General features: G+C 42.6%; 1 protein-coding gene and 1 long non-coding RNA gene across 3 annotated transcripts in view; one reads left to right on the forward strand and one right to left on the reverse strand.

The window, feature by feature from the left end:
* The window catches only part of LOC139749023 (uncharacterized), a 1,138,420-nt gene that overhangs the window by 740,035 nt on the left and 374,636 nt on the right, over positions 1–23,749 (reverse strand). For both annotated transcript variants that reach the window (XR_011712871.1, XR_011712872.1), the window contains one exon: positions 22,276–22,327. This is a non-coding gene — a long non-coding RNA (uncharacterized lncRNA). The remainder of the gene's footprint in view (positions 1–22,275; positions 22,328–23,749) is intronic.
* LOC139749009 (uncharacterized) overlaps positions 1–23,749 on the forward strand; it is a 557,044-nt gene that overhangs the window by 331,220 nt on the left and 202,075 nt on the right. The window contains exon 2 of the mRNA XM_071662391.1: positions 19,492–19,624. Coding sequence (XP_071518492.1) covers positions 19,492–19,624 — 133 coding nt within the window. The remainder of the gene's footprint in view (positions 1–19,491; positions 19,625–23,749) is intronic.

Raw genomic sequence — 23,749 nt, forward strand, 5'->3', positions numbered from 1 at the left:
CACATACATAACATGGCTTAGAGATTCGCTAACTTTATAATCTGCTTCATCAGAATCTTGCGACTCGTTCCCAGTGGAAGGATTATTGACATTTCGCTCTCGAGGTAAAATTACCTGTCGAGCCACGAAGACATGGTGGACCAGCCACCAAACCTGCCGTTAAAGATGGAGCAAAGACCTGCTTGTTACTAATCCACGTTCGGTCAAAACATATGAGTTTTTTCATGACCTGTCATGAAAATATGGTCAAAGATCAAAAAATTCTCTCTCTCAGGCGACGTGTTTGTTAATATATATAATATATTCATTTATCAATATTTATTATACTTTGTCGCTGTCTCCCGCGTTAGCGAGGTAGCGCAAGGAAACGCGCAAGGTAGCGCACCCACAAACACATGTATATACATACACGTCCACACACGCACATATACATCCCTATGCATTTCAACGTATACATATATATACATACACATACATATATACACATGTACATAATTCATACTTGTTGCTTTTCATTCCCGTCGCCACCCCGCCACACCTGAAATGACAACCCCCTCCCCCCCCGCACGCGCGCGAGGTAGCGCTATGAAAAGACAGCGAAGGCCACATTCGTTCACACTCAGTCTCTAGCTGTCCTGTATAATGCACAGAAACCACAGCTCCCTTTCCACATCCAGGCCCTACAAAACTCTCCATGGTTTACCCCAAACGCTTCACATGCCTTGGTTCAATCCATTGACAGCACGTCGATCCCGGTATAACATATCGTTCCAGGTCACTCTATTCCTTGCACGCCTTTCACCCTCCAGCATGTTCAGGCCCCGATCGCTCAAAATCTTTTCCACTCCATCCTTCCACCTCCAGTTTGGTCTCCCACTTATCCTCGTTCCCTCCACCTCTGATACATATATCCTCTTTGTCAATCATTCCTCACCCATTCTCTCCATGTGACCAAACCATTTCAATACACCCTCTTCTGCTCTCTCAACCACACTCTTTTTATTACCACACATCTCTCAAACCACCTCACACCACATATTGTCCTCAAACACCTCATTTCCAACACATCCACTCTCCGCACAACCCTATCTATAACCCACGCCTCGCAACCATATAATATTGTTGGAACCACTATTCCTTCAAACATACCCATTCTTGCTTTCCGAGATAATGTTCTCGCCTTCCACTTATTTTTCAACGCTCACAGAACTTTCGCCCCCTCCCCCACCCTGTGACTCACTTCTGCTTCCATGGTTCCATCTGCTGCCAAATCCACTCCCAGATATATAAAACACTTTACTTCCTCCAGTTATTCTCCTTCAAACTTACCTCCCAATTGACTTGTCTCTCAAGGTCCTTCTGTACCTAATAACCTTGCTCTTATTCACATTTACTCTCAGCTTTCTTATTTCATACACTTTACCAAACTCATTCACCAGCTTCGCAGTTTCTAACCCGAATCAGCCACCACGCTGTATCATCAGCGAACAACAACTGACTCACTTCCCAAGCCCTATCATCCACAACAGAATACCTACTTGCCTCTCTCTCCAAAACTCTTGTACTCACCTCCCTAACAACCCCATCCATAAACAAATTAAACAACCATGGAGACATCACGCACCCCTGCCGCAAACCGACATTCACAGAGAACCAATCACTTTCTCTCTTCCTACTCGTATATATGCCTTACATCCTTGATAAAAACTTTTCACTGCTTCTAGCAACTTGCCTCCCACACCATATACTCTTAATACCTTCCACAGAGCATCTCTATCAAATTTATCATATGCCTTCTCCAGATCCATAAATGCTGCATAGATATCCATTTGTTTTTCTAAGTATTTCTCACATACATTCTTCAAAGTAAACTGCTGATCTACACATCCTCTACCACTTATGAAACCACACTGCTCTTCCCCAATCTGATGCTCTCTACATGCCTTCACCCTCTCAATCAATACCCTCCCACATAATTTACCAGGAATACTCAACAAACGTATACCTCTGTAATTTGAACACTCACCTTTATCCTCTTTGCCTCTGTACAATGGCACTATGCATGCATTCCGCCAATCCTCGGGCACTTCACCATGAGCTATACATACAGTGAATATCCTTACCAACCAGTCAACAGCACAGTCACCCCCTTTTTTAATAAATTCCACTGCAATAGCATCCAAACCCGCCGCCTTGCCGCGTTCCATCTTCCACAAAGCTTTCACTACCTCTTCTCTGTTTACCAAATCATTCTCCCTGACCCTCACAATTCGCACACCACCTCGACCGAAACACCCTATATCTGCCACTCTATCATCTAACACATTCAACAAACATTCAAAATACTCACTTCATCTCCTCACATGACCACTATTTGTTATTACCTCCCTATTAGCCCCCTTCACCGATGTTCCCATTTGCTCTCTTCTCTTACGCACTTTATTTACCTCCTTCCAAAACATCTTTATATTCTCCCTAAAATTCAATGATACTCTCTCACCCCACCTCTCATACATACGTATACTATGTATATCTCTCTTTCTAAAGCAGGTATTCCCAATCACCAGTCCTTTTTCAGCACACAAATCTACAAGCTCTTCACCATTTCCATTTACAACACTGAACACCCCATGTACACCAATTATTCCCTCAACTGCCACATTACTCACCTTTGCATTCAAATCAACCATCACTATAACCCGGTCGCGTGCATCAAAACTGCTAATACATTCACTCAGCAGCTCCCAAAACACATGCCTCTCATGATCTTTCTTCTCATGCCCAGGTGCATAGGCACCAATAATCACCCATCTCTCTCCATCCCTCTTTGAGTTTTACCCATATCAATCTAGAGTTTACTTTCTTACACTCTATCACATACTCCCACAATTCCTGTTTCAGGAGTTGTGCTACTCCTACCTTTGGTCTTGTCCTCTCACCAACCCCTGACTTTACTCCCAAGACATTCCCAAACCACTCTTCCCCTTTACCCTTGAGGTTCGTTTTACTCAGGGCCAAAACATCCAGGTTCTTTTCCTCAAACATACTACCTATCTCTCCTTTTTTCTCATCTTGGTTACATCCACATATTTAGACAACTCAATCTGAGCCTTCGAAGAGGATGAGGACTCCCCGCCTGACTCCTTCTTCTGTTTCCCCATGTAACAAGTTAAAATACATAGAGGGGAGGGTTTCTAGCTCCCCGCTCCCGTCCCCTTCAATCGCCTTCTACGACACGCGGGGAATGCGTGGGAAGTATTCTTTCTCCCCTATCCCAGGGATAATATATATATATATATATATATATATATATATATATATATATATATATATATATATATATATATATATAAGAGCGTAGGGTTCTATCCCTGTAGGAGAGGGAGGCGTTCCGTTGCCATCACCAGACTGAAATCAAAGGTTCGATTCCATGACGTTCTTGCCACAAAGTGGAACAAAAAAATAAAAAAAGGATCCCAGTTATGTGATGTTCATTATGAATAACCCATTAGTAACTGTACAGGCAACACTGGTTATCAATATGCGGCGTTCGTAGGGACCTAACTTACCCACCAACGGCAGCGGACGGGAAAATTTATACAACGCAGTTCACCACCTCCACAAGGAGGACACCCTGCACCACAAAAATTTCACACAACTACCGTAAGACTTGACAGAGTTGAAGGAACTGATGTTTACTTCACGGCTTAAGTTGTTTACTGCACAGATTACGTTGTTTACTTCACAGCCTAGGCTCACCCTTGCTCGGGGGAGGGGGGTACTCTACCCCTCCAATCCCAAACCCCCACTCCCTTAGCTACTAGTCTGCCAAGAAATTCACTCCCTAAAGGGCTGCGAGGGCCGTATTAGGGACCATAATATATAATCACACTTGGCTGAGTTAATGCTGCGTAGGTCGACTAACCATCCCAGTGCTGCGTAGCTCAACTTCCACCTCCAGCTCGCCCCCACCCCGTCAATGACGTAACCGTTTCCATAGGACGATCTTGTCTTCCCCGTCGATGGCATTCAAACCGCGTGATTGGCGTATCTCGCATAGATGTTGCCTTTACACCGGCGAATACGAAACCCATACACTGAAGCTCGTTCCGTTTGAATCATGGATCGAAACGCACACTGCCTCTAAACTGTTCACATTGACGGAGAAAGGGAACTTAGCCCATATATTCCCAAAGGTACTGGAAATGAGCTAGAGTCGATACTCTCTCCAGGCCAACAATAAAGAGGATACACTAACACGTGTTCTATCACCACGAGGCTCCGTGGTCGTCTCCATGTACACAAAGCAAAACATTCACCAGGTGGCGCTGTGGTTAGTTGGTGAATGTCTGTGATCATGTTACGTTTGGAGGTTTCAGTAACGACTAATAAAAACAAGTTACTTTCTACAACAAAGAACCAAACATGTAAACATGTTTGTATCTTCAAATACCCGTAACGGTTCCTAGATATTCGAACGCAAATTGCTGCCACACATCACTACCTACGTTAACCAATTCTGTGCAGATTTCATCTCCATGATGACTCTCCCGCTATATCATCCATAACTCGCTTGTCCTTATTAGGCTGAAGATATCGATGAACTATTATGTTATTAACTTGAACTTTTCCATAAGCAAAGGAAATCTTGTCTGATGAAACCACAACAACGTTACAAGAGAACTTTTCGAGTTTCATTTTCCCCGTGGACTCATAGGAATATATATATATATATATATATATATATATATATATATATATATATATATATATATATATATATATATATTCACCTTATTCTATTTATTTTACCCTGTTACTGTCTCCCGCGTTAGCGAGGTAGCGCAAGGAAACGGACGAAAGAATGGCCCAACCCACCCACATACACAACTATATACATACACGTCCACACACGCACATCTACATACCTATACATCTCAACATCATGTATATATATATATATATATATATATATATATATATATATATATATATATATATATATATACACATGTACATAATTCATAGTCTGCCCTTATTCATTCCGTCGCCACCCCGCCACACATGAAGTGACAGCCCCCTCCCCCCTCATGTGCGCGAGGTAGCACTGGGAAAAGACAACAAAGGCCACATTCGTTCACACTCAGTCTCTAGCTGCCATGTACAATGCATCGAAACCACAGCTCCCTTTCCACATCCAGGCCCCACAAAACTTTCCATGGTTTACCCCAGACGCTTCACATGCCCTGGTTCAATCCACTGACAGCATGTCGACCCCGGTATACCACATCGTTCCAATTCACTATTTCTTGCACGCCTTTCCCCCTCCTACTGTACCTAATAACTTGCTTTTATTCACATTTACTCTCAGTTTTCTTCTTTCACACACTTTACCAAACTCAGTCACCAGCTTCTGCAGTTTCTCACCTGAATCAGCCACCAGCGCTGTATCATCAGCGAACAACAACTGACTCACTTCCCAGGCTCTCTCCTCCATAACAGACTTCATACTTGCCCCTCTTTCCAAAACTCTTGCATTCACCTTCCTAACAACCCCATCCATAAACAGATTAAACAACCATGGAAACATCACACACCCCTGCCGCAAACCGGCATTCACTGAGAACCAATCACTTTCCTCTCTTCCTACACGTACACATGCCTTACATCCTCGATAAAAACTTTTCACTGCTTCTAACAACTTGCCTCCCACACCATATATTCTTAATACCTTCCACAGAGCATTTCTATCAACTCTATCATATGCCTCCTCCAGATCCATAAATGCTACATACAAATCCATTTGCTTTTCTAATTATTTCTCACATACATTCTTCAAAGCAAACAACTGATCCAAACATCCTCTACCACTACTGAAACCACACTGTTGTTCCCCAATCTGATGCTCTGTACATGCCTTCACCCTCTCAATCAATACCCTCCCATATAATTTACCAGGAATACTCAACAAACTTATACCTCTGTAATTTGAGCACTCACTTTTATATATATATATATATATATATATATATATATATATATATATATATATATATTTTTTTTTTTTTTTTTTTTTTTTTTTTTTTTTATACTTTGTCGCTGTCTCCCGCGTTTGCGAGGTAGCGCAAGGAAACAGACGAAAGAAATGGCCCCCCCCCCCCCCATACACATGTACATACACACGTCCACACACGCAAATATACATACCTACACAGCTTTCCATGGTTTACCCCAGACGCTTCACATGCCTTGCTTCAATCCACTGACAGCACGTCAACCCCTGTATACCACATGACTCCAATTCACTCTATTTCTTGCCCTCCTTTCACCCTCCTGCATGTTCAGGCCCCGATCACACAAAATCTTTTTCACTCCATCTTTCCACCTCCAATTTGGTCTCCCTCTTCTCCTCGTTCCCTCCACCTCCGACACATATATCCTCTTGGTTAATCTCTCCTCACTCATTCTCTCCATGTGCCCAAACCATTTCAAAACACCCTCTTCTGCTCTCTCAACCACGCTCTTTTTATTTCCACACATCTCTCTTACCCTTACGTTACTTACTCGATCAAACCACCTCACACCACACATTGTCCTCAAACATCTCATTTCCAGCACATCCATCCTCCTGCGCACAACTCTATCCATAGCCCACGCCTCGCAACCATACAACATTGTTGGAACCACTATTCCCTCAAACATACCCATTTTTGCTTTCCGAGATAATGTTCTCGACTTCCACACATTTTTCAAGGCTCCCAAAATTTTCGCCCCCTCCCCCACCCTATGATCCACTTCCGCTTCCATGGTTCCATCCGCTGACAGATCCACTCCCAGATATCTAAAACACTTCACTTCCTCCAGTTTTTCTCCATTCAAACTCACCTCCCAATTGACTTGACCCTCACCCCTACTGTACCTAATAACCTTGCTCTTATTCACATTTACTCTCAACTTTCTTCTTCCACACACTTTACCAAACTCAGTCACCAGCTTCTGCAGTTTCTCACATGAATCAGCCACCAGCGCTGTATCATCAGCGAACAGCAACTGACATACATATATATACATATATATATATATATATATATATATATTGTGTGTGTGTAAGCTTGGGGCAGGTTTTCTCTAATGTGCACAGAACTAAATGCGACTCCACATAGCATCACAGCTCCCCTGGATGTGGAGTCCCTCTTCACAAATGTCCCAGTGGAGAGGACAATAGACGTCATCCTGGATAATGTTTACCAACACCATGTCTTACCTCCACAGAAGATGTCCGGAAATATATGAAGAGCAATGTGACGTGCCTGCACCATGAAACCACCTTTCAGATGTCCGCAAGGCAAGCTTCACCGGGAGGTGGATAGAATAGTCATGGGGTCCACCCTGGAGGGTTCACTTTACTTAGACATTTAAGTCATATGTCGATACTACAGCATTACGACAAGGGAACATGACGCCCCAGGTTTACTGGAGATATTTCGAAGACATTTCTATCTGCGTCGATAACTTAGTCACTAAAAGCTTCCATAAGTGACTCCAAGAAATTTCAGGCTGAAGTTGAACAATAATGAAAAGATTCCTTTCTTAATGGTGAGTGGCACAACAGGATCTTTCGTCACCGACGTCTACAGAAAGCCCACCACCAAGGCAAATGCTAGAACAGAATAAGTGAACGTACTGAAAATTACAAGAGGAGTGTCATTCGTGCATACGTGAGGAGAGCGATCAAGGTGTGCTCAACCTGGCAAGTCCTACACCAAGAACTTCGACGTGTCCGACAAATGTTAATTAACAATGGATATTCAAATACTGAATGTGACACCATTGTGACCAACATGCTGGAGCAACGTCTCGTGGCAAACAGACAACCCCAACGTGAGAGCATTCAAGTTTACGACGGGAACACATTTACAATATATCGAAAGGACGAGAAGGTCGTGTGAGATAATGTGGCCAGGAACTGCAAGACGATTGATGAAGACAAGGATATCAGTCCGATAATATACTATAATAATTCGAAAACATGTTCGCTCATAACGAACAACAATATGATAGGTCGCTCTGGAAGTTTGAGTCGTACCAATGTGGTACATAAGTGCAGATGCAATATTGGGGACTGTCACCCTCACCATATGAACTACATAGGACATATGAACTGCATCCTGAGCCGCCGCCTCTCGTTCCAATCAAAAGAAAGTGGAATCAAACAGCAACATGAACAAACACATGGAACGAGACTAACGAGGGAGATTATAGTGAATAACACCAAAATCATTACTGGTTCCAGTGATCGGAGGACACTACAGATATCACAAGCCATTCACATTAGAGGGAAAGTATGTCATCATCATCAAGATAAACTTGACCACCGCCATACAGCTCTTTGATGACCAGCTAATACGACGTAGAGCTAAAGCCGATTAAGAACGGGGAAAACGTCACTGACCGGCCTCAAGCTAACGTGTTCGCCATTTCAGGACATGGGAAACGTGTCACTGATCAACCCGGTTCTGGGTTACGAAGGTCAGAGAGAGTCAGACGAGCCCGACCTGACCTCAAGGACACATTGGGAAAATAACGGTCGCCCTTGGCCCAAAGTAGCGTATTTAGTGTAAACTATTTTCCTACTGCGTTTAAGACTGTTGTGTTTCCTCTCCCTGAAGTTTTTACGAAGTTCTGTATCCATATTTTGTATTCAGGTTGCAGCTCACACTGTCCGTCATATCGTTAAACTGTATCGCTTTTAGCGTTGTCTCTTACTCTCCATGTTCTATGTACAGTGGGGTTTCCGAATTTCTTTTTGACAGACATGTTGTCTGCGTGTTAATTTTATATCCAAGCTTTTGTAACTCATTCTTTTTTTTTTTTGTAGGTTTTGTGAAACTAGAAGTTTGAATGACGTAATTATGGACAGTTTTGATCAAGTGGTGTTTGAGTAGCCACCTAATGGCAAAACAATAATGAGAAAATTAGAGAACTTGTGTCCATATATATATATATATATATATATATTATTTTATTTTTTTATTTTATTTTGTCGCTGTCTCCCGCGTTTGTGAGGTAGCGCAAGGAAACAGACGAAAGAAATGGCCCAACCCACCCCCATACACATGTATATACATAAACGTCCACACACGCAAATATACATACCTATACATCTCAATGTACACATATATATACACACAGAGACACATACATATATACCCATGCACACAATTCACACTGTCTGCCTTTATTCATTCCCATCGCCACCTCGCCACACATGGAATACCATCCCCTCCCCCGTCATGTGTGCGAGGTAGCGCTAGGAAAAGACAACAAAGGCCCCATTCGTTCACACTCAGTCTTTAGCTGTCATGCAATAATGCCCGAAACCACAGCTCCCTTTCCACATCCAGGCCCCACACAACTTTCCATGGTTTACCCCAGACGCTTCACATGCCCTGATTTAATCCACTGACAGCACGTCAACCCCGGTATACCACATCGATCCAATTCACTATTCCTTGCCCGCCTTTCACCCTCCTGCATTCCTCACGTGTCGTAGAAGGCGACTAAAGGGGACGGTAGCGGGGGGGGGGGGGCTAGAAACCCTCCCCTCCTTGTATTTTAACTTTCTAAAAGGGGAAACAGAAGAAGGAGTCACGCGGGGAGTGCTCATCCTCCTCCAAGGCTCAGATTGGGGTGTCTAAATGTGTGTGGATGTAACCAAGATGAGAAGAAAGGAGAGATAGGTAGTATGTTTGAGGAAAGGAACCTGGACGTTTTGGCTCTGAGTGAAACGAAGCTCAAGGGTAAAGAGGAAGAGTGGTTTGGGAATGTCTTGGGAGTAAAGTCAGGGGTTAGTGAGAGGACAAGAGCAAGGGAAGGAGTAACACTACTCCTGAAACAGGAGTGGTGGGAATATGTGATAGAGTGTAAGAAAGTAAACTCTAGTTTGATATGGGTAAAACTGAAAGTGGATGGAGAGAGATGGGTGATTACTGGTGCATATGCGCCTGGGCATGAGAAGAAAGATCATGAGAGGCAAGTGTTTTGGGAGCAGCTGAATGAGGGTGTTAGTGGTTTTGATGTACGAGACCGGGTTATAGTGATGGGTGACTTGAATGCAAAGGTGAGTAATGTGGCAGTTGAGGGAATAATTGGTGTACATGGGGTGTTCAGTGTTGTAAATGGAAATGGTGAAGAGCTTGTAGATTTATGTGTTGAAAAAGGACTGGTGATTGGGAATACCTGGTTTAAAAAGAGAGATATGCATAAGTACACGTATGTAAGTAGGAGAGATGGCCAGAGAGCGTTATCGGATTACGTGTTAAATGATAGGCGCGCGAAAGAGAGACTTTTGGATGTTAATGTGATGAGAGGTGCAACTGTAGGGATGTCTGATCATTATCCTGTGGAGGCGAAGGTGAAGATTTGTGGGGGTTTTCAGAAAAGAAGAGAGAATGTTGGGGTGAAGAGAGTGGTGAGAGTAAGTGAGCTTGGGAAGGAGACTTGTGTGAGGAAGTACCAGGAGAGACTGAGTACAGAATGGAAAAAGGTGAGAACAAAGGAGGTAAGGGGAGTGAGGGAGGAATGGGGGAGGAATGGGATGTATTTAGGGAAGCAGTGATGGCTTGCGCAAAAGATGCTTGTGGCATGAGAAGCGTGGGAGGTGGACAGATTAGAAAGGGTAGTGAGTGGTGGGATGAAGAAGTAAGATTATTAGTGAAAGAGAAGAGAGAGGCATTTGGACAATTTTTGCAGGGAAATAATTTAAATGACAGGGATATGTATAAAAGAAAGAGGCAGGAGGTCAAGAGAAAGGTGCAAGAGGTGAAAAAGATGGCAAATGAGAGTTGAGGTGAGAGAGTATCATTAGATTTTAGGGAGGATAAATAGATGTTTTGGAAGGAGGTAAATAAAGTGCGTAAAACAAGGGAACAAATGGGAACTTCAGTGAAGGGGGCTAATGGGGAGGTGATAACAAGTAGTGGTGATGTGAGAAGGAGATGGAGTGAGTATTTTGAAGGCTTGTTGAAGGTGTTTGATGATAGAGTAGCAGATATAGGGTGTTTTGGTCGAGGTGGTGTGCAAAGTGAGAGGGTTAGGGAGGATGATTTGGTAAACAGAGAAGAGGTAGTAAAAGCTTTGCGGAAGATGAAAGCCGGCAAGGCAGCGGGTTTGGATGGCATTGCAGTGCAATTTATTAAAAAAGGGGTGACTCTATTGTTGACTGGTTGGTAAGGTTATTTAACGTATGTATGATTCATGGTGAGGTGCCTGAGGATTGGCGGAATGCTTGTATAGTGCCATTGTACGGAGGCAAAGGGGATAAGAGTGAGTGCTCAAATTACAGAGGTATAAGTTTGTTGAGTATTCCTGGGAAATTATATGCGAGGGTATTGATTGAGAGGGTGAAGGCATGTACAGAGCATCAGATTGGGGAAGAGCAGTGTGGTTTCAGAAGTGGTAGAGGATGTGTGGATCAGGTGTTTGCTTTGAAGAATGTACGTGAGAAATACTTAGAAAAGCAGATCGATTTGTATGTAGCATTTATGGATCTGGAGAAGGCATATGATAAGAGTTGATAGAGATGCTCTGTGGAAAGTATTAAGAATATATTGGAAATATATTGGTTTTGGAAAGAGGAATATATTGGTTTTGGAAAGAGGGGCAAGTATGCAGTCTGTTGTCGATGATAGAGCTTGGGAAGTGAGTCGGTTGTTGTTCGCTGATGATACAGCGCTGGTGGCTGATTCATGTGAGAAACTGCAGAAGCTGGAGACTGAGTTTGGTAAAGTGTGTGAAAGAAGAAAGTTGAGAGTAAATGTAAATAAGAGCAAGGTTATTAGGTACAGTAGGGTTGAGGGTCAAGTCAATTGGGAGGTAAGTTTGAATGGAGAGAAACTGGAGGAAGTGAAGTGTTTTAGATATCTGGGAGTGGATTTGGCAGCGGATGGAACCATGGAAGCGGAAGTGAATCATAGGGTGGGGAGGGGGTGAAAATTCTGGGAGCCTTGAAGAACGTGTGGAAGTCGAGAACATTATCTCGGAAAGCAAAAATGGGTATGTTTGAAGGAATAGTGGTTCCAACAATGTTGTATGGTTGCGAGCGTGGGCTATGGATAGAATTGTGCGGAGGAGGGTGGTTGTGCTGGAAATGAGATGTTTGAGGACAATATGTGGTGTGAGGTGGTTTGATCGAGTAAGTAATAATAGGGTAAGAGAGATGTGTGGTAATAAAAAGAGTGTGGTTGAGAGAGCAGAAGAGGGAGTTTTGAAATGGTTTGGTCACATGGAGAGAATGAGTGAGGAAAGATTGACCAAGAAGATATATGTGTCAGAGGTGGAGGAAATAAGGAGAAGTGGGAGACGAAATTGGAGGTGGAAAGATGGAGTGAAAAAGATTTTGAGTGACCGGGGCTTGACCATGCAGGAGGGTGAAAGGCGTGCAAGAAATAGGGTGAATTGGAACGATGTGGTATACCGGGGTCGACGTGCTGTCAATGGACTGAACCAGGGCATGTGAAGCGTCTGGGGTAAACCATGGAAAGTTCTGTGGGGCCTGGATGTAGAAAGGGAGCTGTGGTTTCGGTGCATTATTACATGGCAGCTAGAGACTGAGTGTGAACGAATGGGGCCTTTATTGTCTTCCTAGCGCTACCTCGCACACATGAGGGGGGGGGGTTATTTCATGTGTGGCAGGGTGGCGATGGGAATGAATAAAGGCAGACAGTATGAATTATGTACATGTGTATATATTCATATGTATGTGTGTGTATATATATGTATATGTTGAGATTTATAGGTATGTATATTTGCGTGTGTGGACGTGTATGTATATACATGTGTATGTGGGTGGGTTGGGCCATTCTTTCGTCTGTTTTCTTGCGCTACCTCGCTAACGCGGGAGACAGCGACAAACCAAAATAAAATAAATATAAATAACATATATATACATATATACATAAACTACCCGAGATACCCGGCGCTGTACGGGGGAAAATGGCTTTTATAGAAAACTTTTTTATCAATTTGCACAGCGACCATAAAGGTTGTGAAAAATGGCCTCTATTGGCTTTCAAATGACCTTCACGGCCGACTGTAGAAGAATTGAAATCTGTGGTGACCACTTGAGAACGTCTCGTGAACCATAACTTATATGAATGGTGGGATGAATGGTTGGCCAGGACTGAGCGGATGCTCTGATCCCTTGCCTTTGGTGGTGTTCCGATGTTTCTGGCTTTATTATTATTATTATTATTATTATTATTATTATTATTATTATTATTATTATTATAATTATCATTATTATTATTATTATTATTAAGGAACAGCAATGAACATGGTTACCTAACTGCACACGAAGGACTGGCACCAACCTTACACAGGTCATCTGCATCTACCTAACAAACCCTCTCCATAGCCCAGCGATGAGTGTCCTTCTTGCTTATTTCCCCAAAGGTAAAAAAGAAAAAAAAGAAAAAAAGAAAAAAATGCGATTTGTAAAACCGTAATGGATCACGTTATATCAGACGTTGGCTGAGGAGCACGACTGTACGGGTTGAGGACCCGCCTGGTGTAGGACGTGTTCACTACCACGAGTCTAGCTGGCTGGCTGGCTGGCTGCTGGCTAGCGAGCTGGCTTGCAGACCCGAGGTCGCCAAGAGAAGACACGAACCCATCGGAGGAGATATGGCCTCTCCAGTCCCCGAGGCAGGGGGGGGGGGGGTATAGCCAATACTATCCAGAATCAACCATAACACTGACACTATCCATAATTAACCATAACACTAACAACACTATCCATAATTAACCATAACACTAACAACAGTATTCATAATTAACCATAACACTAACAACACTATCCATAATTAACCATAACACTAACAACAGTATTCATAATTAACCATAACACTAACAACACTATCCATAATTAACCATAACACTAACAACAGTATTCATAATTAACCATAACACTAACAACACTATCCATAATTAACCATAACACTAACAACAGTATTCATAATTAACCATAACACTAACAACACTATCCATAATTAACCATAACACTAACAACAGTATTCATAATTAACCATAACACTAACAACACTATCCATAATTAACCATAACACTAACAACAGTATTCATAATTAACCATAACACTAACAACACTATCCATAATTAACCATAACACTAACAACAGTATCCATAATTAACCATAACACTAACAACACTATCCATAATTAACCATAACACTAACAACACTATCCATAATTAACCATAACACTAACAACACTATCCATAATTAACCATAACACTAACAACACTATCCATAATTAACCATAACACTAACAACACTATCCATAATTAACTATAACACTAACAACACTATCCATAATTAACCATAACACTGACACTATCCATAATTAACCATAACACTAACAACACTATCCATAATTAACCATAACACTAACAACACTATCCATAATTAACCATAACACTAACAACACTATCCATAATTAACCATAACACTAACAACACTATCCATAATTAACTATAACACTAACAACACTATCCATAATTAACCATAACACTAACAACACTATCCATAATTAACCATAACACTAACAACACTATCCATAATTAACCATAACACTAACAACACTATCCATAATTAACCATAACACTAACAACACTATCCATAATTAACTATAACACTAACAACACTATCCATAATTAACCATAACACTAACAACACTATCCATAATTAACCATAACACTGACACTATCCATAATTAACCATAAAACTAACAACACTATCCATAATTAACCATAACACTAACAACACTATCCATAATTAACCATAACACTAACAACACTATCCATAATTAACCATAACACTGACACTATCCATAATTAACCATAACACTAACAACACTATCCATAATTAACCATAACACTAACAACACTATCCATAATTAACCATAACACTAACAACACTATCCATAATTAACTATAACACTAACAACACTATCCATAATTAACCATAACACTAACAACACTATCCATAATTAACCATAACACTGACACTATCCATAATTAACCATAAAACTAACAACACTATCCATAATTAACCATAACACTTACAACACTATCCACAATTAACCATAACACTAACAACACTATCCATAATTAACCATAACACTTACAACACTATCCACAATTAACCGTAAGAGTTCAGAATATATAGTTAACCATAACTTTTCCATCCTGACATGAACACTTCTCGCCACACTTCCCAGCTGACCCCAGTGTTCACACCTTACAAAAACACACGAGACTATGTCCACGGCTTACATCAACACTAATACCATTTCACTTCGTATACCACGCTGGTAAATGTCACTGCTAACCCCATCCTCTTCAATACTGCTATAGTCACTGTCCAATGGTTTACAATTGTCAAGCATCACTGCTCATTGTTTACAGCAGTCAAGCATCACTGCTCATTGTTTACAGCAGTCAAGCATCACTGCTTATTGTTTACAACAGTCAAGCATCACTGCTCATTGTTTACAACAGTCAAGCATCACTGCTCATTGTTTACAACAGTCAAGCATCACTGCTCATTGTTTACAACAGTCAAGCATCACTGCTCATTGTTTACAACAGTCAAGCATCACTGCTCATTGTTTACAGCAGTCAAGCATCACTGCTCATTGTTTACAACAGTCAAGCATCACTGCTCATTGTTTACAACAGTCAAGCATCACTGCTCATTGTTTACAACAGTCAAGCATCACTGCTCATTGTTTACAACAGTCAAGCATCACTGCTCATTGTTTACAACAGTCAAGCATCACTGCTCATTGTTTACAACAGTCAAGCATCACTGCTCATTGTTTACAACAGTCAAGCATCACTGCTTATTGTTTAGAGCAGTCAAGCATCACTGCTCATTGTTTACAACAGTCAAGCATCACTGCTCATTGTTTACAACAGTCAAGCATCACTGCTCATTGTTTACAGCAGTCAAGCATCACTGCTTATTGTTTACAACAGTCAAGCATCACTGCTCATTGTTTACAGCAGTCAAGCATCACTGCTCATTGTTTACAGCAGTCAAGCATCACTGCTCATTGTTTACAGCAGTCAAGCATCACTGCTTATTGTTTACAGCAGTCAAGCATCACTGCTCATTGTTTACAACAGTCAAGCATCACTGCTCATTGTTTACAACAGTCAAGCATCACTGCTCATTGTTTACAACACTGTCCTTGTCACTGTCAATAGGTTACAACTGTTAAACAGTGACATCCACAGCTTACAATGTTACTAATATCGCTAACAATAGCATAATAATTTAACAAGTATCACTGCCCACAGTTTACAATAGCGCTATTGTTATTGCCAATACTTTACAAACGTCAAGCATCACTGCTCACAGTGTATTACACTGCCAGTGCCACTGTCCACACATAATGTATTACACTGCCAGTGCCACTGTCCACACATAATGTATTACACTGCCATTGCCACTGTCCACACATAATGTATTACACTGCCAGTGCCACTATCCACACATAATGTATTACACTGTCATTGCCACTGTCCACACATAATGTATTACACTGCCAGTGCCACTGTCCACACATAATGTATTACACTGCCAGTGCCACTGTCCACACATAATGTATTACACTGCCATTGCCACTATCCACACATAATGTATTACACTGCCAGTGCCACTATCCACACATAATGTATTACACTGTCATTGCCACTGTCCACACATAATGTATTACACTGCCAGTGCCACTATCCACACATAATGTATTACACTGCCATTGCCACTATCCACACATAATGTATTACACTGCCATTGCCACTGTCCACACATAATGTATTACACTGCCAGTGCCACTATCCACACATAATGTATTACACTGCCATTGCCACTGTCCACACATAATGTATTACACTGCCATTGCCACTGTCCACACATAATGTATTACACTGCCAGTGCCACTGTCCACACATAATGTATTACACTGCCAGTGCCACTATCCACACATAATGTATTACACTGTCATTGCCACTGTCAACAGTCTATAACTGCCAAACATTACTGTCCATAGTTTACAATGATTATTAACTCTTTCAGCAGTTTACAGCAGTTCCCCATGGTATATATTTTGCATTATTGCTAAATTTCCAGTTAATAGTTTTTCCTATTTCATAGCGGCGCCAATACCAAGGTCCTTAATTTGTATCAATTCTCATAGCAGTCATATTATAGACTATATATGTATAACAGACTCATTTACGATAATTTTATTCAATCATCACTATTCTCTCCTCACAACTCCCCTAACATCACTTTCCTCTCCTCACAGGTCCTCTAACATCACTTTCCTCTCCTCACAGGTCCTCTAACATCACTCTCCTCTCCTTACAGGTCCTCTAACATCACTTTCCTATCCTCACAGGTCCTCTAACATCACTCTCCTCTCCTCACAGGTCCTCTAACATCACTTTCCTATCCTCACAGTTTGTCTAATATCACTCTCCTCTCCTCACAGGTCCTCTAACATCACATTCCTCTCCTCACAGGTCCTCTACATCACTCTCCTCTCCTCACAGGTCCTCTAACATCACTTTCCTATCCTCACAGTTTGTCTAACATCACTCTCCTCTCCTCACAGGTCCTCTAACATCACTTTCCTCTCCTCACAGGTCCTCTAACATCACTCTCCTCTCCTCACAGGTCCTCTAACATCACTTTCCTATCCTCACAGGTCCTCTAACATCACTCTCCTCTCCTCACAGGTCCTCTAACATCACTTTCCTATCCTCACAGTTTGTCTAACATCACTCTCCTCTCCTCACAGCTCCTCTAACATCACTTTCCTCTCTTCACAGGTCCTCTAACATCACTTTCCTCTCCTCACAGGTCCTCTAACATCACTTTCCTCTCCTCACAGCTCCTCGAACATCACTTTCCTATCCTCACAGGTCCTCTAACATCACTCTCCTCTCCTCACAGGTCCTCTAACATCACTTTCCTATCCTCACAGTTTGTCTAACATCACTCTCCTCTCCTCACAGGTCATCTAACATCACTCTCCTCTCCTCACAGCTCCTCTAACATCACTCTCCTCTCCTCACAGGTCCTCTAACATCACTTTCCTCTCCTCACAGCTCCTCTAACATCACTTTCCTCTCCTCACAGGTCCTCTAACATCACTTTCCTCTCCTCACAGCTCCTCTAACATCACTTTCCTATCCTCACAGGTCCTCTAACATCACTCTCCTCTCCTCACAGGTCCTCTAACATCACTTTCCTCTCCTCACAGGTCCTCTAACATCACTCTCCTCTCCTCACAGGTCCTCTAACATCACTTTCCTATCCCCACAGGTCCTCTAACATCACTCTCCTCTCCTCACAGGTCCTCTAACATCACCTTCTTATCCTCACAGTTTGTCTAACATCACTCTCCTCTCCTCACAGGTCCTCTAACATCACTTTCCTCTCCTCACAGGTCCTCTAACATCACTCTCCTCTCCTCACAGGTCCTCTAACATCACTTTCCTATCCTCACAGGTCCTCTAACATCACTCTCCTCTCCTCACAGGTCCTCTAACATCACTTTCCTATCCTCACAGTTCGTCTAACATCACTCTCCTCTCATCACAGCTCCTCTAACATCACTTTCCTCTCCTCACAGGTCCTCTAACATCACTTTCCTCTCCTCACAGGTCCTCTAACATCACTTTCTTCTCACAGGTCCTCTAACATCACTTTTCTCTCCTCACAAGTCCTCTAACATCACTCTCCTCTCCTCACAGGTCCTCTAACATCACTTTCCTATACTCACAGGTCCTCTAACATCACTCTCCTCTCCTCACAGGTCATCTAACATCACTCTCCTCTCCTCGCAGCTCCTCTAACATCACTCTCCTCTCCTCACAGGTCCTCTAACATCACTTTCCTCTCCTCACAGGTCCTCTAACATCACTTTCCTATCCTCACAGGTCCTCTAACATCACTTTCCTCTCCTCACAGGTCCTCTAACATCACTTTCCTCTCCTCACAGGTCCTCTAACATCACTCTCCTCTCCTCACAGGTCCTCTAACATCACTTTCCTATACTCACAGTTTGTCTAACATCACTCTCCTCTCCTCACAGGTCCTCTAACATCACTCTCCTCTCCTCACAGCTCCTCTAACATCACTCTCCTCTCCTCAAAGGTCGTCTAACATCACTCTCCTCTCTTCACAGGTCGTCTAACATCACTCTCCTCTCCTCACAGGTCCTCTAACATCACTTTCCTATCCTCACAGTTTGTCTAACATCACTCTCCTCTCCTCACAGGTCCTCTAACATCACTCTCCTCTCCTCACAGCTCCTCTAACATCACTCTCCTCTCCTCACAGGTCGTCTAACATCACTCTCCTCTCCTCACAGGTCGTCTAACATCAGTCTCCTCTCCTCACAGGTCCTGTAACAGAGGTTTACGCCATAGAGGGTGGACGAGCCCTCATTCCCTGTGACGTCACAGCCCCCACTCCTGGAGACTCTCCCATACTCGTTCTCTTCTACAACGGTGCTACAGGCATGCCTATATACAGGTAACACTCCCAAGTGTAATGTGCATCCTACATACAGGTAACTCCTGCCTGTAATGTGTAGCCCATATCCAAGTAACACCGCCAGATGTAATGTGTAGCCTATATACAGGTAACACTGCCAGGTGTAATGTGCATCCTATATACAGGTAGCACTGCCAGGTGTAATGTGTAGCCTATATACAGGTAACACTCCCAAGTGTGATGTGCATCCTATATACAGGTAACACTGCCAGGTGTAATGTGTAGCCTATATACAGGTAACGTTGCCCTACGTAATGTGCATACGTAACACTGCCAGGTGTAATGTGTAGCCTATATACAGGTAACACTGCCAGGTATAATGTGTAGCCTATATACAGGTAACACTGCCAGGTGTAATGTGTAGCCTATATACAGGTAACACTGCCAGGTGTAATGTGTAGCCTATATACAGGTAACACTGCCAGGTGTAATGTGTAGCCTGTATACAGGTGACACTGCCAGGTGTAATGTGTAGCCTATATACAGGTAACACTGCCAGGTATAATGTGTAGCCTATATACAGGTAACACTGCCAGGTGTAATGTGTAGCCTATATAGAGGTAACGTTGCCCTACGTAATGTGCATACGTAACACTGCCAGGTGTAATGTGTAGCCTATATACAGGTAACACTGCCAGGTGTAATGTGTAGCCTATATACAGGTAACACTGCCAGGTGTAATGTGTAGCCTATATACAGGTAACACTGCCAGGTGTAATGTGTAGCCTATATACAGGTAACACTGCCAGGTGTAATGTGTAGCCTATATACAGGTGACACTGCCAGGTGTAATGTGTAGCCTGTATACAGGTGACACTGCCAGGTGTAATGTGTAGCCTATATACAGGTAACACTGCCAGGTGTAATGTGTAGCCTATATACAGGTAACACTGCCAGGTGTAATGTGTTGCCTATATAGAGGTAACGTTGCCCTACGTAATGTGCATACAGTGGTGGGTCATGTATGAGGTCATCAGCTAAGGTGACGCACCAACTGTCAATACTAGGACAGACGTACAACATATCTCCACATAAATAGAAAAAAAAATGTGCTAATCCATGTTACAGATTCAATGAATTACTGCCGATTACTGAAGGCGATGAATATATTTCAGATAAAAAGGGGATGTGAATACAGTTAACACACCTCAACCATCCGTTCACACGAGAAGCATATTGGAGCTACGACATTTCTGGCAGAACCAGTGTGTGTCATGAACAGCGTGCGATCTGTGGACCAGTCGGCCTCCGGCAACAGTGACCGGCATAGCCCAATCGTTCACTGTTTTATTTTCACACGGAAACTAAGCCATCAATTTTGGTGAACTAAGGCAAGAGATAAAGGCCGTGCAGCAACAGGTATTAAACGAACCCCGATTAATCCTGCATTTAGATTTCGGCTCAATACTGCTTCATATTGATACTCTGCTTGCCCAGTTACAATATATATATATATATATATATATATATATATATATATATATATATATATATATATATATATATATATATATATATATATATATACCTCTTAAGTTAATATCTCTTTGAACGCCTTTGATGCCACCACACAAAACAGACGAGACGAAGGTGATCAAATCACGTAAACGCAACAGTAAATTAAAACGCCGGACTTATCCATCAACTTCACGGGAAGTCTGTGATGCGCTTTTGCTTCAAAAGAGAGAGTAAGTTTCACTGACTTATCTGATAACTGGTAAACCCATTCCTGGAAATGACTTTCCATTATACGTGATAGAGATTGCGTGTTATAATCTCACTCTACCAGCTGGGGCTCACTACCCCCACGGCTGAAGTCGACGAAACTTTGAACTAAACTAATGCATTCACCACCACACAAGATCCTCATGCAACAGAGAGAATCTCAAAAGATTTATCAAGACTTATAAACGATAAACATTTACAATCAACATTCCCCCGAATGTTGTAATGTTTATAATGGTTCTAATAACAACACTGATTACAACGGGAGATGAGCAAAGATACTTTCCACCCTTGAAGAGAATTCATAACATTTTTGCCTCATACATCCAGCCAAAATCATATTAATCATACAAATTATATTCAAATAAACTGGTGCATATAAATCATCTATGACCTACCTTCACATGCTGTAAATCTGGCGTAAGTAAATACTGATCACTTGTAAGTTTCTGTTCGTGACACACTTAGTCATGTGCAGTCCCCGTAACACATTGTCACGGTCCGTCACCGTGTGCAGCCCACATACAGGTAATATTGTCACAAGTGTACTGACCAGCCATGTGTACTGCGCAGTCTATATACAGGCGGTGCATACAGACCACACAGCACATCTGGCTACTCAATACACTTGACAATATCACTTGTCTATAGGCTGCACACACTGGTGGTTTTAGGGATGGACCAGCCCACATACAGGCGATGTCGGGTTGTGTGGCGTGATCTCTTTACTGATAATTCTGCTTGTCATGTGTAATAGGTCATATACATATAGTAAATATTTACTGACGTGTGTTGTAGAATGATGTGACCCAAACATATGGGATATTACACCATGTGTGGAGTACCACGACGTCTTGGTGATCATGACAAGTGTTAAGACACCAACATAACAGTACGGTACTCACAGTATTCCGCGTCGTGGGCTGCGAAGGTCCTCCAGCAATCAGCCCGATTCTTCTGCCAATGAGAAGGAGAGCTTGGTTAATCACAGTATTGGGCTATTCCAAGAACCTAGCTGCTCTGGCACGACATTTATTTCATCAACGTTCATACCAGCACCAATAACAGTAATAAGCATCGTGGGGCACGAAGAACTCCCCAAGAAACCACCTGATTCTTCTGCCAATGCGAAGGATGGGTCAAGCAGGATCAGTACTGGTCCTTCCCAAGACTCGTGCTACTGGCAAAACGTTCCGAGTCCATCCAAACTTTACGATGCCTCTATCAATCTACCTGGTGCCTCTCTTAATACTCTACCTTTCTGGGTCCACCAACGTTCATGATGCCTCTAACAACTTACCTGGTGCCTCTCTTAACACCCATCTTCCTGGGTGACCCGCCTGCTTTTGGAAGTTTTCAAGTAATCATCGTCACACACAGACCTACCATCCATACCCATGTGTCTGATTGAAAGGAGGTTAGGTCCTGCTACTTTAGCACCAAAACATATCCTACACGCCTTATGGACCTGGATTCTCCAAACCTTGTGTCAACTGGCCTAAGATTTATTTCTCATCTACCACTAACAAGCTCTGTTTCACCAACTGTTTCCCTAATTCTACATTCCGCATGACAGTCAACAGCCAATGAAGGTCCTTTCATAAGGGTTCGACATCCTTGTGTCCTCAAGATGTGGTCCTGTCTTTAAATTTCAATGTACACCACAAAGGAAGGCAGATATCTTATGACTTACACAGTTTGCGCGGGTGTGTGTGTGTGTGTGTGTGTGTGTGTGTGTGTGTGTGTGTGTTCACACATTTGTAACACCTTACTTGTATTATACAAGGAGGGAGTTTTACACTCGTGGGGGCCCCATCCCTTGAACATTCTCTTAAGCAACTTTCTAAATCTAAGTATGATTGCATCAACAAGTCCTCAGTCATTTAATTCCACCCGTCCACCACTCTTGTACCATAAAAGCACTTATTTACCTCTTTGTTTAACTAATTTTTGCTTAATGTTGTCTTCTGGTTGTTCTCTCCCTGCATCCCTCGTACAACTATTCACTGTCCACGTTTTCGATCCGTTTTAAAAATCTACAAGGCTGTGATCAGGTCACTCCTCACTTTTCCCTTTTTCAAAGTGGGCAAGATTTAAAGAGGTGGTGGGCGAGCGGAGTGGGGAGAGACTGAATCACGTCGTCCACTCTTAACGACCCACAGCAAGTCATCAACCATTGTGTTCATGTTTAAGACCGTCATGACCACACGCTGCCAGCACTGGATCTGTATTTACACCCGAGTCCCTCGCCGCCTACTGCCATAATGCCACCCCGCGTTCGCTCCTCTAATCACACGCTTACCTGTGCCTTGTTCCTCCCACATCTCCTCCTCCTCCTCCTCCTCGTGCCTCCACTGCACGCCAACCACGCCGCTCTGG

Source organism: Panulirus ornatus, chromosome 1 (genome assembly GCF_036320965.1).
Source record: "Panulirus ornatus isolate Po-2019 chromosome 1, ASM3632096v1, whole genome shotgun sequence".
Lineage (NCBI taxonomy): Eukaryota > Metazoa > Arthropoda > Malacostraca > Decapoda > Palinuridae > Panulirus > Panulirus ornatus.